This window comes from Lissotriton vulgaris, chromosome 4_1, assembly GCF_964263255.1.
Source record: "Lissotriton vulgaris chromosome 4_1, aLisVul1.2, whole genome shotgun sequence".
Taxonomy (NCBI): domain Eukaryota; kingdom Metazoa; phylum Chordata; class Amphibia; order Caudata; family Salamandridae; genus Lissotriton; species Lissotriton vulgaris.
The window spans coordinates 175,877,804-175,893,824 of record NC_141691.1 but is presented as its reverse complement, the minus strand read 5'-3'; the positions used below and the strand labels follow the sequence as shown (position 1 = coordinate 175,893,824).

Genomic DNA, 16,021 nt, shown 5'->3' with positions numbered 1-16,021 from the left:
CGTGTGGATTTTGTCTAATTAAGGTTAAAAATATATATATATATCTTTAAGCGTGCTCTGGCGCGCTTACGTTTTGGGTTTGGTTTGCGCTGCAGAGAAGATACGTCACGGTTATGCGATGCATCATGAGGCGTCTCACGGGCTACGTGATACGTCACGTAATAAAGAATATATTTTACAGCTATAGATATTAGCTTTTAAAAAACCAATGAAATTCACAGAAAAAACCATAGGTTATAGACCATATATAGTTAGGAATTTGCATTTACAAAACCTTGAAAATTCACTGAAAAAACCATAGGTTATAGACCATATATAGTTAGGGATTAGCATTTACAAAACCTTATTTTATTTGCACAAAACCATTGAAATTCCATATATAGTTAGTTGCACTAACTATATATCGCGGACCCGCAATCCACTGCTAATGATGTCACATATTACATCATTCATGACATGGTCAGTGACATCACTGATGACATCACTGATGACATCTCAAATGACATCACTGATGACATCACATGAATGATGTATTATGTGACATCATCAGCAGTGGATTGCGGGCGCGCGAGTTATAGTTAGTACAACTAACTATAACACGGGAATTTCAATGGTTTTGTACGAGTGAAATGTCCAACTAACTATAACACCCATAAAACCTATGTTTTTTTCAGTGAATTTCTAAGGTTTTTTAAATGCCAATTCCTAACTATAAAATGTCTGAAACCTATTTTTTTTCAGTGAATTTCAAAGGTTTTTTAAATGCTAAATCCTAACTACAACATGTCTGAAACCTATGGTTTTTTCAGTGAATTTCAATGGTTTTGTAAATGACAATATTTAAATGTATTAATTCTTATACTTATTTTTTGATACTGATTTACTCAATTTTCAAACTTTATTTTGAGATATTTTATTTTTTTAATTACATTATAACTACATTATACATTACATTACAAAATATACTTTCTCAGAATAAATTACTTTAGTTTAAATACTTTGCAAATAGGCAACAGAGTTTTAAGTACAGTAGTTACTGTTGCAATGGACAACAGAAGTTCAAACACAATGCAACATTGAGCTGAATAGGAATTTCTAGTTAAATACAATTAGTTACTTTATGGATTACTTTTCCAGCCACAGGACTGGATCCTAGATTCAGTCGTGGGTCATCTCCTGTAAAGAAGAGTAAAAGCGTTTTGGTTACAGTAGTGATTTTTAAGATATATTTTTGTATTTTAACCCCTTGCACGCTGATGACAGAACCGCTCCGTCATCAGCTGCGGGTGCGCTGTGCTGATGACGGAGCGGTTCCGTCATGGCCCGCTCGCTGCTCATGCGGGGCGCGAATTCCGCGCCTGCGCTGAACGTTCTATTGAGCGGGGCGGGCCATGACGGAACCGCTCCGTCATCAGCACAGCTCAACTGAGGCTGGTGACAGAGCGGTTCTGTCACCAGCATGCGGCCGCCGTGCGGCCGCCCCGCCCCCTTAGCACTGCGGCGGAATAGCCGGCGCAGTGAAGGGGTTAAAAGTTGACACTTAGAAACTTTTTCACATAGAATCACCAATGTTATCCTATGGGAGGAAATTCACTTAGCATGTTAAGTAGTGTTATTGTCACTTTTTCTTACTCAGTGGTGGATCCTGGATCCAACACTGGTGCATCTCCTATAAACAGTTGAAAGAATGCGTTTAAGTCATACAGGCGATTTTTTAGGAACATTTGTAGTTTGTGAAAATAGACACTTAGAAACTTTTCTGGTGAAAACCAGACAATGGATTCCTATGGAAGGAAATATAAGTTACTGGTAAGTATGCTTAGAATTACTTTTCAGGGTCAGTGCTTGGCTAAAAGATGCAGCACTGGGTTATCTCCTAATAACAGGTGAGTAAATCGGAATTCGTTGTTCAGATGATTTTAGTTGTATATGTAAAAGTTGCAAAACTCCACACTTAGAAGAATTTCCAAGGGAAACCAGTCAATGTTAGCCTACGGAAGGAAATTCAAGTTACTGGTAAGTATAATAAGAATTTTCAGGATCAGCACTGGGCTCAAAGATGCTGCACTGAGGTCTCTCCTGATAACAGGTGAGTAAACCGGAATTCGTAGTACATCCAGTAAGCGCCACAGAGCAGCGTAGCAGAAAGAAGTAAAAAAAAAAAGGGCACGGCCTGCACCACCTCTCTGCAACGCAGCGCAGTGGCGCTTCCTGGAAGCACCTGGTGGGTTACTTGGCCCCCATGGTCCCTCAGGTTTGAAGTGGAATTTTTTCCCCAACTTAAAAAGCACCGCAGTGCGTGTTTGCACACATCATGTCAGGACCCCCCCCTCCCTTCACCACTGTGTAAATGCACTCTGCCACCGTTATAAGATGAGAGATTAAGTCCCCTTCAGTCTTAAGGGTCCCTAGGGTCAAACTAGCCCACTAGGTACCTCCAGTAAGCGCTACAGAGCTGCGTTGCAACGAGGTGTAAAAAGGGGAGTGGCCTCTGAACACCTGTCTGCAACGCAGCTCCCTGGAGCATACTGGAGATACCTGTTCGTATATTTGGTCCTCAGGGACCCTCAGTATTGAAAGAGAATTAATTACCCAACTTAAAATGTGCCACAGGGCGCGTTTGCACAGTGGTGAAGGAAGGAGGCGTGGCCTAAGGTGATATGTCTGCAAGCACACCCTGTGGCGTATTTTAAGTTAGAGAATTAATTCCTCCTCAATCCTGTAGGTCCCTGGGGGCCAACTAGCCCACCAGGTCCCTCCAGTATGCGCCAGGAGGCTGCGTTGCAGAGAGGTGTTCAGAGGCCACGCCCATTTTTACAACACTCTGCAACGCAGCTCAATGGCGCTTACTAGAGGTACCTGGTGGGCTAGTTGGCCAGGAGGGACCCTCAGTATTGATAAGGAAAGAATTCCCCAACTTAAACCGCGCCACAGGGCGTGTTTGCACACATGTGAACTCAGGCCTGCCCTCTCCCTTCACCTCTGTGCAAAGGCGCCCTGTGGCGCGTTTTAAGTTGGGGAATTAAGTACCTTTGAATCCTGGGGGTCCCTGAGTTCCAACTAGACCACCAGGTACCTCCAGTAAGCACCACAAGGCTGCGTTGCAGAGAGGTATAAAAGGGGCGTGGCCTGAAGCACCTCAGCTCCCTGGAGCATACTGGAGATACCTGTTCGTATATTTGGTCCTCAGGGACCCTCAGTATTGAAAGAGAATTAATTCCCCAACTTAAAACGCGCCACAGGGCGCGTTTGCGCAGTGGTGAAGGAAGGAGACGTGGCCTAAGGTGATATGTCTGCAAGCACACCCTGTGGCGTATTTTAAGTTAGAGAATTAATTCCTCCTCAATCCTGTAGGTCCCTGGGGGCCAACTAGCCCACCAGGTCCCTCCAGTATGCGCCAGGAGGCTGCGTTGCAGAGAGGTGTTCAGAGGCCACGCCCCTTTTTACAACACTCTGCAACGCAGCTCAATGGCGCTTACTAGAGGTACCTGGTGGGCTAGTTGGCCAGGAGGGACCCTCAGTATTGACAAGGAATGAATTCCCCAACTTAAACCGCGCCACAGGGCGTGTTTGCACACATGTGAACTCAGGCCTGCCCTCTCCCTTCACCTCTGTGCAAAGGCGCCCCGTTGCGCGTTTTTAGTTGGGGAATTAAGTACCTTTGAATCCTGGGGGTCCCTGAGTTCCAACTAGCCCACCAGGTACCTCCAGTAAGCACCACAAGGCTGCGTTGCAGAGAGGTGTAAAAAGGGGCGTGGCCTCGAGCACCTCTCTGCAACGCAGCCCTGTGACACTTACTAGAGGAAGAATCAATTCCCCAGCTTCAAAGCGTGCCACAGGGTGCGTTTGCAGAGTGTGTTTTTGTGAGGGGGCGGGCCTAGGGACGATCATAATAATAATTGAAAGCGGGGCTGTGTGACCCCCCCCTTCCTTTTACTTTTTTTGGGCCCAGGGGACCCCATCCCCCAGGGCCTGACCCTCAAATATATATTTTAAAAATGTTGTTATGAGAAGGGGGCCGCGTAGCCCCCCTCCCGTGGCCAATTACGGGCCCCGGGGACCCCATCCCCCGGGGCATGACCAATTCATTTTATTATTTATGGAGGCATAGCCCCCCTCTCAGGCCACTTCAAGGCCCCGGGGAACCCATCCCCCGGGGCCAGTCTTTTAAAAAATAAATTATATTTATTTCTTAATGGGGAGGGGGCTGCGTGGCCCCCCTCCCGGGCCACTGCTAGCTCCGGGGATCCTATCCCCGGGGCTGGCCTTCACTGATGGGGACCGTGGGGGGTCCCCAATCCCCCCCATGGTCCCGCCGGCTCCCCGCCTCCTGCAGGAGCCGGCATTGCTTTTCCATATGGGGAGCAGTTAACATGCTGCTCCCATATGGAAAAGCTATTTGCTTTGCTTCATTGAAGCGAGAGCATGTTTCCCTGCTCTCGCTTCAATGAAGCAAAGCAGTTTGCAATGGTAGGGTGGGAGTCGTGAGGCTCCCGCACTGCCATTGCAAACAGCAGTGTCCCGGGGGTGGGCATCTCCTCCTGCTCCTAAGCTATGCTTAAAAACTTTGCTTTAGAAATAGCAAAAGACTTTGTCCTTTTCTATCTCTGTGTGGATGGTACTTTGCTAATCCTATGCTTAAAGACTTTGATAGAAAAAGAGACATTTGAGGTGTGCAGGTGTTGAGAGTGCTCTAACAGGAGCTGCTTTCCACTTAAACTTGAGAACTACCCAAAGTTCTCTCTTTCTTTGTTGCATAATTTATGCGTCATTCTATGCCTGAAAGGGTTTTGTCTTGATATATATATTTGTATTTACACACACGCATACACACACACATATATACAGGATAGATAGGTAAGAAGCATTACAAATGTGCCATTACAAAATTATATATATTGATTTAGGGGATCGCAGACTAAACTATTCTTCTTCTATGTCTTTCAGATTACTTCTCCATAGAATTAACCCTTAGTTTTAAGACGGAAGGTGGCTGGTCTAACTGGCATCTGAAATTCTGGCTGTCTTGGATGAGAGCTTTGTGGAGTTGCTCAGAGAGGAGATTTCTCAATTCCTAAAAATCAACAAAGGATCGGTCTCCTTGGATGTCACCCTATAGGAATCTCTTAAGGCAGGGATACACAGGGACGTTGTTTCATACACTATGAACAGCAGCCAGGAGTTAGCGCCTAGATGCCCTTGAGCAATTGTTTGTGCTTTATAAGTTGATCATTCATTCATTAATTCATGCAGGAATATCTCACTCTGGGGGTCAAATTAGCGGATTTGGAAGGAGCGGCTTCAATGGACAGCTCGGTCCTTATACAGCTGGAGATGGCCAGAAAGGCCCTGAAAACAAAGCTCGGGAAGAAGGCCAAGATGGCATTATTGGCCTCGAAATATAAGATTTATGAGGCTGCGGACAAGGCGGAAAACGTATACACTGGCTTGTGAACAAGGAAGATGAAACTCGTTTTATCCCCTGCATCCAGAACCCTGAGGGGGGAGTGGTCTCCAGGACACAGGATATAGCTTCCGTCTTAGCCAAATACCCCACATAGCTATATTCCAAGAGTAAACTAATGATGGGGATGCATGATGAGCCTATTCTTGATGACCTCTGCCTCCTCAGATTGTCACCAGAAGACAGTACAACTCAAAATCTCCCTATATCTGAGGAGGAAATAATGGAAGCCTTTCCAGAAATGCTTCCGGGAACATCTTCCAGTCCCAAAGAATTCCCACCAAAATTCTTTGAACGTTATACCCTCCTGACAAGCTCACAACTGAAAGCAGTGTTTAAAGAGGCCATTTAAATAAAGATTCTGTCATGAGATTTGCAACGAGTCATGGTAGCAGTATTATATAAGCAGGATGAACCCCCATTGGAGAGTGCCTCATACACGCCTATCTTGTCAATTAACAAAGAGGAAAATTCTGTCCAGAGTGCTGGTAAAATCGACTGGTGGGTGTAATCCAGTTACTGAAACATTGGAATCAAAATGCTTCATGCCTGGTAGGGGAACAGGCACTGTCAATGATGGCTACAGGTAGCACTGGACTTGACACAGCGATCTAGTGTTCCGCAGGAGCTTGTCCCGATTGGCTTTGAAAAGGCATTTTATTCACTGGATAGCCTTTCCTACACTCAGTTTTAGAAAAGATAACTGTTGGTCCCTTATTTAAGTCCTACGTTCACCTGCTGTATAATATTCGTTCAATCCAAGTCAATGGGCGCTCATCAGCCCTTTTCCCAATAGAACATGGCACCAAGCAGGACTAATCGTCTTTGTCCTGGTTATGGAAAAGTTAGCCTAATGGATGGGATTGGATGTGCAGGTCAGTGGACTACAAGGGCACCAAGACGAAGAATACCACATTGTGCACACTGCATTGCCTTATTGTATGTACGACACCCTGAAGCCTCTACTCCCAGACTCATGCATATCCTTAACGTGTATGGCGAAGACTCCGGTTTCCAACTTAACTGGGGAAATCTATGGTCTTTCTGAACTCCCGTCCCCTAACTGCTATGGGGAAGGATTGCAGGAACCCATTGAGATGCGTCCAACACTTCAAATATCTGGTGATGTATGTTACATTGGACCCAAAGAGATGCTGGGAGCTTAACATCCGCCCCCCCCCCACCCCAAAACATTAAATTAAGTCCAGCTAGGAAACATGAAGCTTAGCTTAGTTCTAGTGACACAGTGAGCACGGGACCAACGTCTAGGCATACCTGTCCCACCTAAGGCAACACACTGAAGTATACAAAAATTGATTGATGGAATGCTTGAATTAATCTAAGCCACTGGTAATTACTCGTGTCACATCCCAGTCCATTGTTATTTTGTAGACAATGCCACCCCAGTTGTACCCAGCTACATGCAAATAAGTTTAGACCTTGCTCAAATGGGAACAGTCCAGCCAGAATTGCCAAGCCTGGTCCTCACTGAACCAGACTGCAAGAAACCAAGGACCAATTTTGCCCTACTTAGGGCTCATCAGCCAACTGCAGAGTATGTGTTCTCAGGAGGTTTGCCCAAGAGGGTGATAATCGAATGAATCACCACCAGCTGAAGACAAGATGATGGTAAAATAATGGCTACTGAGGGAGTCAACCAGGTGATTTAAGTCGAAGACGAAAGCCTTAATGTCTCCAGACTCAGGAGAAGCAAGACCAATCTACTTTGCTGGTTAGTCTACCGCATCACAGTTGTGTTGCTTATCAGGACCTGAACTGAGCAATGACACAAGGAATGCATGAAGATGAACAGGTGCTGTACAATTTCTGTTCCATGGGAGACCACAGGCCTCTGATCTCCGATACATCGAATATGAATACCCAAACCAAGGGAAAAATCAATAGTAGCCACTGAGCCATCCCCAGTAGGGGACAGGATAGCTGCTCACATGCAAGGAGGTCCATTGCAAGCCAACAGCACAGGACCCAAACTGCTTCTGGGGAAATTTGATGGCTACCCTTTGTGTAAATATGCTGGGCTCACTAAAAACGAGACATCATTTGAGTACAAATGTATGCAACCAAAGATGAGGATCCAGAAGGATACAAAAGAAAAGCATGTCCCAAAGACGGAGGACAGTAAGTGCCAGAAGCAGAGCTCCCCGAAATTGCTGAGGAATGCAGGGCTTGAGCAAAACAGAGTCCACTCCTGCACAGATGAGGAATGAATGCTGGGATATGCTGGGAGGCCTGGAGGTATGACTTGGGGAGGTTGATCGAAAATCCTTATGCCCAGAAGAACAAGTTAATTACCTTCGGTAATGATATATCGGTAAGAAACATAGGTTAGTTATAGATTCTTACCTTAGATTTACCCCCAGGCATCAGACTGGATCCGGAAAGTTTTTAGTTAGCAGTACCTCTGCGCGTCTAAAGGTGGTGTCTGTCGGCTCCGTGTCCGTCACTGATGTCGTGGTCGCCGGGATGACGTTGCAGCAGCTACTTAGACGCCGCCCTCGCGAGCTGACATACGTTTTGTACACTACTTTCCGCGCCAGAAACGCTGAGCCATGCAAGATACTGACCACTAGTGCACAAAACTAGGGCCCTGAAAGGATGTCCTAAACCCTAAGAATTCGTTTGCAGAACGAGGAGGATGGGTGAGGCGGTAAGGAATCTACAACTAACCTATGTTTCTTACAGATATACCCTTACCGAAGGTAAGTAACTTGTTCATCTGAAAGAAACATGTTAGTTATAGATTCCTTACCTTAGAATAGATACCCCAGCAATACCAACCCCGGAGGTGGGTCTGCGAACGAAGATCACACCAGAAAGTCCTGGAGAAGAGAACGTCTAAAGAAGCCGTCTTTCCGGACTTGACTGTCAAGGCAGTAGTGTTTTGTGAATGTGTGCAACGAAGCCCACGTAGCTGTCTGACAAATGTCTTTAGATGAACTCCTCGTCCCAAAGCAGTAGTTGCTGCTGGTTGCCTAGTGGAATGGGCGCACAGCCCACTGGAGGCTCCTTCTTTGCAGAGAATAGAAGGCTTTGATACACAAAACGACCCATCAGAAGATAGTCCTTTTGTGTATGGCCCGACCTTTCTTGGAGACTGTTAGAAATCGGATCTCTGGTTGGCTAAGGTTTGCGCCAAAGCCAGGCAGAGACCACCACTCTAGTCAGGGCAAGGGAGTTACACACCAAAGATAACCCCTGCTCACCCCCTTGGTAGCTTGGCATGAACAGTCTGGCTTATCCCGGTGTCCATGTGTAAAGCATCTGCGCACGCACACAGCAACAACATCCCAGGCACACTACAAAAGGGACTCCACACAAGGTTATATCAAAAATAGCCTTTGTATTTTCTTAACACATTAGAATAGTAAACACATAAAATACATGGTGCCCCCTGGCACTGGGTCATATCTACAAGGGATTATATACACCTTACAGGGCCCACTGGACTACTGTCAGAACCATCACAAAGCGAACTTAGTAAAAGTAAAACATGTCATCAATGTACACCCACTGGTACTGGTAATCACTGTATTAGCATCAGCCTGTAACATAACCTACATTATGCACAGTATCACATCAAGCCCGACTTACATTCTGCGCCAACCTCACCAGCATAAACACATTATGCAATCCTCTCATAAGTCTAAACACATTAGACCCTAACCTCCTAAGCATAACTCACATTAGGGTCATAAATCACACAGTGAAAGATAATCGACTAGCATAAACCAGAATATGCAAAACAACCTCATAATCATAAAAAAACACAGTTAGAGGTATAACACAGGGTGCATCAAACATACTACATACATTACATTTCTTAGCACAACATAATCATATTAGGTCCTGGCACCCTACAAAACATCCCAGTTCCCCACGCCAACTGGCCATCTGAAAAGGGGGCTCAAATGCCCAATGTCCCAAGAGTCAGGGCGCGCTACTAAAGCAGTGGCAGTCAAGGGTGCGCACTCTGCGCAGGCATAAACGGTGCAGCTGGCACTAAGTGCTGCGCAGCTGTGAAGGTATGGGGAAAAGGAGTGCATCTCACTCCTAACTTAAAAGACATGTCCCCCAAAGAGAGAATAACCTAAACGGTGTAGCTGCCCACTACTTGCTGGGCAGCTGTGAAATAATAAGGCTGGGCACCACTATGCCTCTTGAGCAAAGGTGCGCAAAACAATGCAGCGCCCGTGCTGGTGCGGCACAGCTGGGAATCAGAAACTAGGCCCTGGCACAACAGTGCCCTCTGGGCTTCTTTGGGGCTCTTCAGATAACAGGCCCCCTATCGTTGCAGCTGCCCACTGTCAGGCGGGGCAGCTGGGATGGCCAAAACTAAAGGGGCCCTACTGGGCTTGTAATTAACTTGGTATCCGTGTTGGAGCCTTACAAAACAACAATGCCCATCGTTGGAGCCACACGGGGCTCTAAGACAATCATGCTCCTCTGGGTGGAGCAGCCCACTGCCAGACGGGGCTGCTCCGACTCTGTACCTCTCCCAGTCACTACCTAACTACATCCCTCGAGCCCCACTCACCGGCTGGGGCGAAAGCAAGATGCTCCTCTCACGACGCGGAGCTGGGGTGGACGCGGCGGTTCTACCTCCTGCCCCGGTCGAGCTATCGCTGCCCGCATGACTCCTTTTTCACTACAGGGTTCCCGCAGGGCACATTTCTTGGTTGCAGCCTGCTCCGGCCGCCTCTTCTTCACCCGGGCCCCCTCCTGGGACCTCTCTCTGCATCAGCCGCTACTGCATGACTCTCCCTCAAGCATGGGATCCCCACGTCACTACGTCGTGCCTGACCTCTTCCGGCTTGGCTGCAGGCCCGCCCACATCACAGGCAGGCGTGCCTGACTTCCATGCTTCTTCCTCTTCGGCCGCATTGAGGGGAGGGCTCCCTAGTAAGTTTTAAACATAAGAAGTGGCATAAGTGCGGTGGGCACCCGCAATTCAAAGTAATGAATAAGCGGCCATGTGGGGTGGGCACCCACGATAAAAATATAAAAATGAGCGGGGTGGGCACCCGCGATCAACGCGTAACGGGGGAATCCCTACAAGGGGGATTCCCTCACCCAGGGCTGCAGCTCAGCGCTGCGCAGTCCCAGGCTCTCCTCCTCTGGGGGAAAGAAAATCCAAGCACCCTTCAGGTTTAAGAGCCACAGCTACAAAGTCCAGGATAGTCTCAGGGGCAGATCGGGCCCAGGGGCCAGCACACCGGGCCCTCCAGCAGGGAGGCAGCCCCCATAGCGGTCCCTCCTGGGCCCCAGCAGCAGCAACCCCCCCCCCAAGGGAAGTGAACAACTGAACATTTTCATGTGGTCACAGCCCCTATATTTATATTAGCAAATCCCTTTGTGTAAAGGTGCAGGGCATGGGTGAACCAGATGCAACTGGTTCAGGGGAGCTTTGGAGCACTGTGTTTTGCTCAGCTCCTCTCTCTTTTGTCAGGTGGGGGCTCAGGGATTAAATGCACCACAGGGGCCGGAGCCGGCATTGTCGAGGGAAGGCACAGTCCTACTCAGGTCCCAGGTGCAACTCTTCCCTCCCATCTACATGCAGATCTCCCTATTTTACCACTAGGCAGACTCCCCCTGGTTCCTGGAGCCACCCACACCTCTCAGATCCTGTCAATCACAAGCCAGACATGCAATTCATATCAGGGAGGCAGACACACAACACACCGAAATGCCAACTTCTAAAAGTGGCATTTCTCCACCAGTCACCATAAATCTGTGCACACCATTGCACAGCATTTATTCTCACAAGTTCATACATACTAAACTCGCCCCTGCACTCCTCTCATACCAGGAATTACCATGGACACAAATGTCCTCATGCATTCCTATGGGAGGACAAGCCAATCTCACTACATGCACTCAGACAGCGCACTCACTTTACATTGGGCCACAGTGCTAAAGTGTGCAGAGGCCAAAAATCACTACCACTATGTCAGAGCTTAAGGCAAAAAGTTCAGGGGTGAACCTGCCAAAAGGGCCAAGTCCAACAGCTCCCACGTAGCCAACAAAGAGCTGGTCATCCACCCGGAACTGTTTTGTGCGATCCAGATAAAAGGAAAGTGCACGTTTTGGGTCCAGACGGTGAAGCCAATCTTCCTCTTTGGAAGGATGCAGAGGCAGAAAGAAGGTGGGCATAGTGATGGTCTGACCGATATGAAAGGCTGTGACAACCTTGTGAAGGAAGGATGGACGAGTCCTGAGAACTACCTTGTCCGGATGGACAGAAAGGAAAGGAGGCTTGGATGGAAGAGCCTGGAGCTCACTCACTCTTCTGGCAGATGTGATGACTACCAGGAATGCAGTTTTAAGTATCAGAAGCCTCAAAGGACAGTTGTGAAGCGGCTCAAAGGGAGCGCACATTAAATAGACTAGATTCAAGTCCCACTGAGGCATAACGAAGTGAATAGGAGGAAAGAGATGAGTTATGCCTTTCAAGAAACGATTAACAACCGGGGACTTGAAAAGAGAAGGCTGATCTGGAAGCCGGAGGAAGGCAGAGATGGCCGGGAGACAGCCCTTGATAGTGCCCAGAGCCGAGCTCTGCTGGGTCAAAGAATGGAGGTAAAAATAGACCTCCAGAAAGAGGGTCAGAAAGGAGCTCCACAGCCTTCGCTGTGCACCATGCCACAAATTTGTTCCACCGGCAGGGGTATACCGTCTTAGTGGAGGGACGCCTAGTTGCCAAGATTACATCACAAACTTAGAGGGGCAGGTCAAAAGACGTTAACTGCGGCCACTCAATCTCCACGCTAGGAGGTGGCGGTTGGACAGGTGTGGCTGGAGAACTGTCCCCCTGCTGCTGCGATAGAAGATCCTCCTGAAGAGGCAGACGGGTCGGAGGATCTATGGCCATGTTGAGCAGCTCCGGATACCAGACTCTTCGTGGCCAATCCGCAGCCACAAGGATGACTTCAGCCCAGTCGCGCTTATATTTTTTAGCACTTGGGGCAGAAGTGGTATAGGCGAAAAGAAACACAATAGACGGCAATTCCACTTGTGACGAAAAGCGTCGCCTAGCAAGAGCCGCCTTGGAAATTCCAACGCACATAATTGCTGACATTGCGCGTTCTCTTCGGTGGCGAATAGATCTAACCAAGGCTCGCCCCACTGTTGAAAGAGACCTTGCACCCCATCCAAGTGAAGACGCCATTCGTGATCCATCATGCACCTGCGGCTGAGTTGATCTGCCTTGGTGTTTAGTGAACCTGCCAGGTGTTGTACTGATGTTCCAGCCATGTCCAGAGGCGGAGGGCCTCCTGACATGGGGTCCACGACCCCACCTTGCCCTGTTTGTTGCAGTACCACATGGCAGTGGTGTTGTCCGTGAATACCTGCGCTACTCTTACCCAGACAGAGGGAAGGAATGCCCTGAGTGCAAGTCGGATCGCCTGGAGCCCCAGAAGTCTGATATGGAGCCCGGACTCTGCTGGAGACCAGAGGCCTCTGATCTCCGCCTCTCCCATGTGGCCGCCCCATCCCAGAAGGGATGCGTCCGTCACCACTGTATGCTCCGGTTGGGGAAGGGAGAGGGATCTGCCGTTGCCCCCATCCTGGTTCGTGAGCCACCACTGCAATTGTCGTGCAGTGCCCTCTGTGATCTGGATGCAATCGGACAGATTCCTCTGATGCTGCGCACACTGGAACTTCAGGTCCCACTGCAGAGCCCGCATATGTGGCATGATCGACCAGCAGGATGCAGGAGGCCATGAGGCGCAGCAGCCTCAGGGTCATCCTGACCGAAACCTGGGCTAGAGGCTGAAAGATAAAATCACTGGACTGCTAAATAATGATCACTATCCATGCCCATAAGACAAAGAAGATTGCCCGCTTTGCTGATGTCATTCATGTCATGAAAAGCGATCTTTGGCTTCTGAATGGAAGGTTGGGGGCACATAGGCTGAATTTGGAGTCGGCTGCATGTACACAACCTGGCTCAGGGGACAGGACTGAGGTGGACGACAAGCCTGCTCACTGGAAGACTAACCCCTCAAGGGGAAGTGATGTCATGAAGACATAGAGTGAATCTTGTAGTGCATTTTGTGTCTTCTGGGAGGACTTTTCCTTGTCCTCAGAAGCAGCCCTCTTTGAGGATTTGCTACACAAAGGAAAGCTGGGGAAGGCAATAGCATGGGACTTGGATTTGTACTGGAGATGGGCTTCACACCTTGATGTCCTTAGCGTACAGAAGGGCACACTTTGTGTATGACCTGGAGACATGTTTTGGCCCTGGCACCACAAGCAGATGTTGTACGAGTCAGACAGTGATATCTGCTTGTGCCACAAATGGCTGGGTTCAAACTTTGAATCGAGATCTGCATCAAAACGCATGGAATAAAAGGAAACAAGGTCAGGATGTCGGTGGGGTGGCTTAGACTGCTTTGCAAGGTCATATCAAAGTGGAATACGGGTCAAGTCAGAGCAGAGACATCACATATTGGCGCAGGAGAGCTAGTTCAACTTTCCAAATCTGGTTTGGTACATGGAGGTGATGCAAGAGGTGAGGCATCAGAAATGTAATGCACATCCTTCTCTAAAGAAAAAATTAAGCAGTCAACCTGGGTACAGGTTCTGTGGTGCCCCATGCAAGCTCCAAGCTCGCTTTGTGGACTTTTCTGTCTTGCACCAAGACAAGCAAAAGAAATTATTTACAATGGACTGTATAGTTTGTTATTCCAGGCAGCTAAAGGTTAAAACAGAAAATCTCCTTCACCACTGCATATACAACAGCCCAGAGACTTCATTGGCCTGTGAGTCAGTCAAGAGGTTTCGTCATTAGCCTTGCTATCACAACCTCTGTGACGTAAATGTTAATTATACTGGGACTTCTCTCTCCTACATGGGGGAAGCGGGCTCAACTTGTCATAATAAAGAGGATATGGTAAGATACCACCAGAGGGTAATACTGAACCTGTCTCTAGTTGTGCCTAATGTATTAGGCATCTGCTTCTACATCACAAGAATGTCATCCAGACGCCTGTGAAAATATCTAATATCCTTTGGTCAAGCACATCTCAGAGCCCCCAGCCTTTTCAAACAACAATAACTATCCTAGATGATGCCTTCCTCACAGAGCAATAATTTTCCCTCTCAATGTTACTACTCTATGCCACTCATTCCAGAAAACCAACTAGCAAGATTCCCATAAAAGCTAGAGGAGATTGAAAGACCAAAAAATAAAACAATATGATATTAAAGGAGATAGGAAAATCATGGGGCCTTCAAACTAAGAGGTGAAACTAGGTCCTAAAGGAAACATTTTAGCAAGCAGCCTTCACTACTGCGTTGCAGAAATAAAAAGCAAAAGAACAGTAATTCTAGTGATTTCAAAGACTATTTCTTAATAAGAAGTGTTGCCTATCACTACTAATATATCCCTAATTCCATTAGGAAACAGATATCAGACAGTGAGACTCTTTCATCTGTAGAAACTCAAGGCTAATAACTTCATTTAATTATTTTAAAGGCAATTCTGGATATTTCTGTTCATCACCTAATAAGAAAATGTACACCACTTTCAGGCTCTATTGAGGAAATTTAACAATTTTCCTACTTTTTTGAATAGTTTGCGTGTGAAATAATGAAGTATGAGATCCAATTTTTTTCTGGGAAAGAGAGAAGTCTGAGCAATTTACGGTCTACAAATAAATTGCACCTAAATTAGGTATAGAGATCCAATAATTCTTCAGCACAAATGTAATGGAAATAAACATATTTGCTAAACAAAGTTTAAATTGTAATGTATGTGCACTTACCCTGGCATCCTTGTCACCAATGAGACAAACAGCATGAAGAGTTGGAACCCATCGTTTAAATTCGTTCATCCAATTGTGCAATGTTGACTTTGGAACTAAAACCATGTGTGGTCCTGGAAGATTTCGGTAATGTTTTAAATATCCAAGCAAAGCAATAGTTTGCAAAGTCTTCCCAAGACCCTATAGTAAAATTTAAAAAACGGTTAAGACTTTTCAACAGACCTTCAGTTCATAATAGTTTTTGTACTTTTATAATAAATCAAAAGTATCAGGCTATTTCTTGCATATCAATTACGTTTCTAGTTGTCTAATATACAACATTATTTGAATATTAATGATATTACTAATGTATCTCTTTATGTAACCATTCATGCTGCACTTTTGTTGTTTCTATGTGTTATAAGTCACATATTACCCAATATAAGGTTCTTAAAAATTTACTGAGTTTGGCAGGACAAAGGCAGAGATGATTTTGCAAGTCGAAATAGGATTTGATTTTCAGCTCTACAAAAAGCAGGCATGCTGAAGGAGAGGCAAAGTTTACAAAATGCCCCCCGCAATTTTAAATGTGGAATAAAACAGGATCATGACTGGAGGGGAGGGGGGCGGGGGGGGGGGGGGGGTAAGCACAAATAATCAACAACACGATCCTCCCAGCCTGCAATTATATTTGCACAGAAATAAATCCTACTACACCAAATCCAGATCCCACAGAATACTCCGTTTGACATATTTCTTATTTTCTATTTGTACATTTTCTGTATTCTTT

At 46.8% G+C, this 16,021-nt stretch overlaps 1 protein-coding gene across 2 annotated transcripts in view; it reads right to left on the bottom strand.

Annotated features, from left to right (window-relative positions):
- The window catches only part of SMARCA1 (SNF2 related chromatin remodeling ATPase 1), a 2,209,746-nt gene that overhangs the window by 1,373,394 nt on the left and 820,331 nt on the right, over positions 1-16,021 (bottom strand). For both annotated transcript variants that reach the window (XM_086918497.1, XM_086918496.1), the window contains one exon: positions 15,253-15,432. In XM_086918497.1, the coding sequence (XP_086774623.1) occupies positions 15,253-15,432 (180 nt within the window). The remainder of the gene's footprint in view (positions 1-15,252; positions 15,433-16,021) is intronic.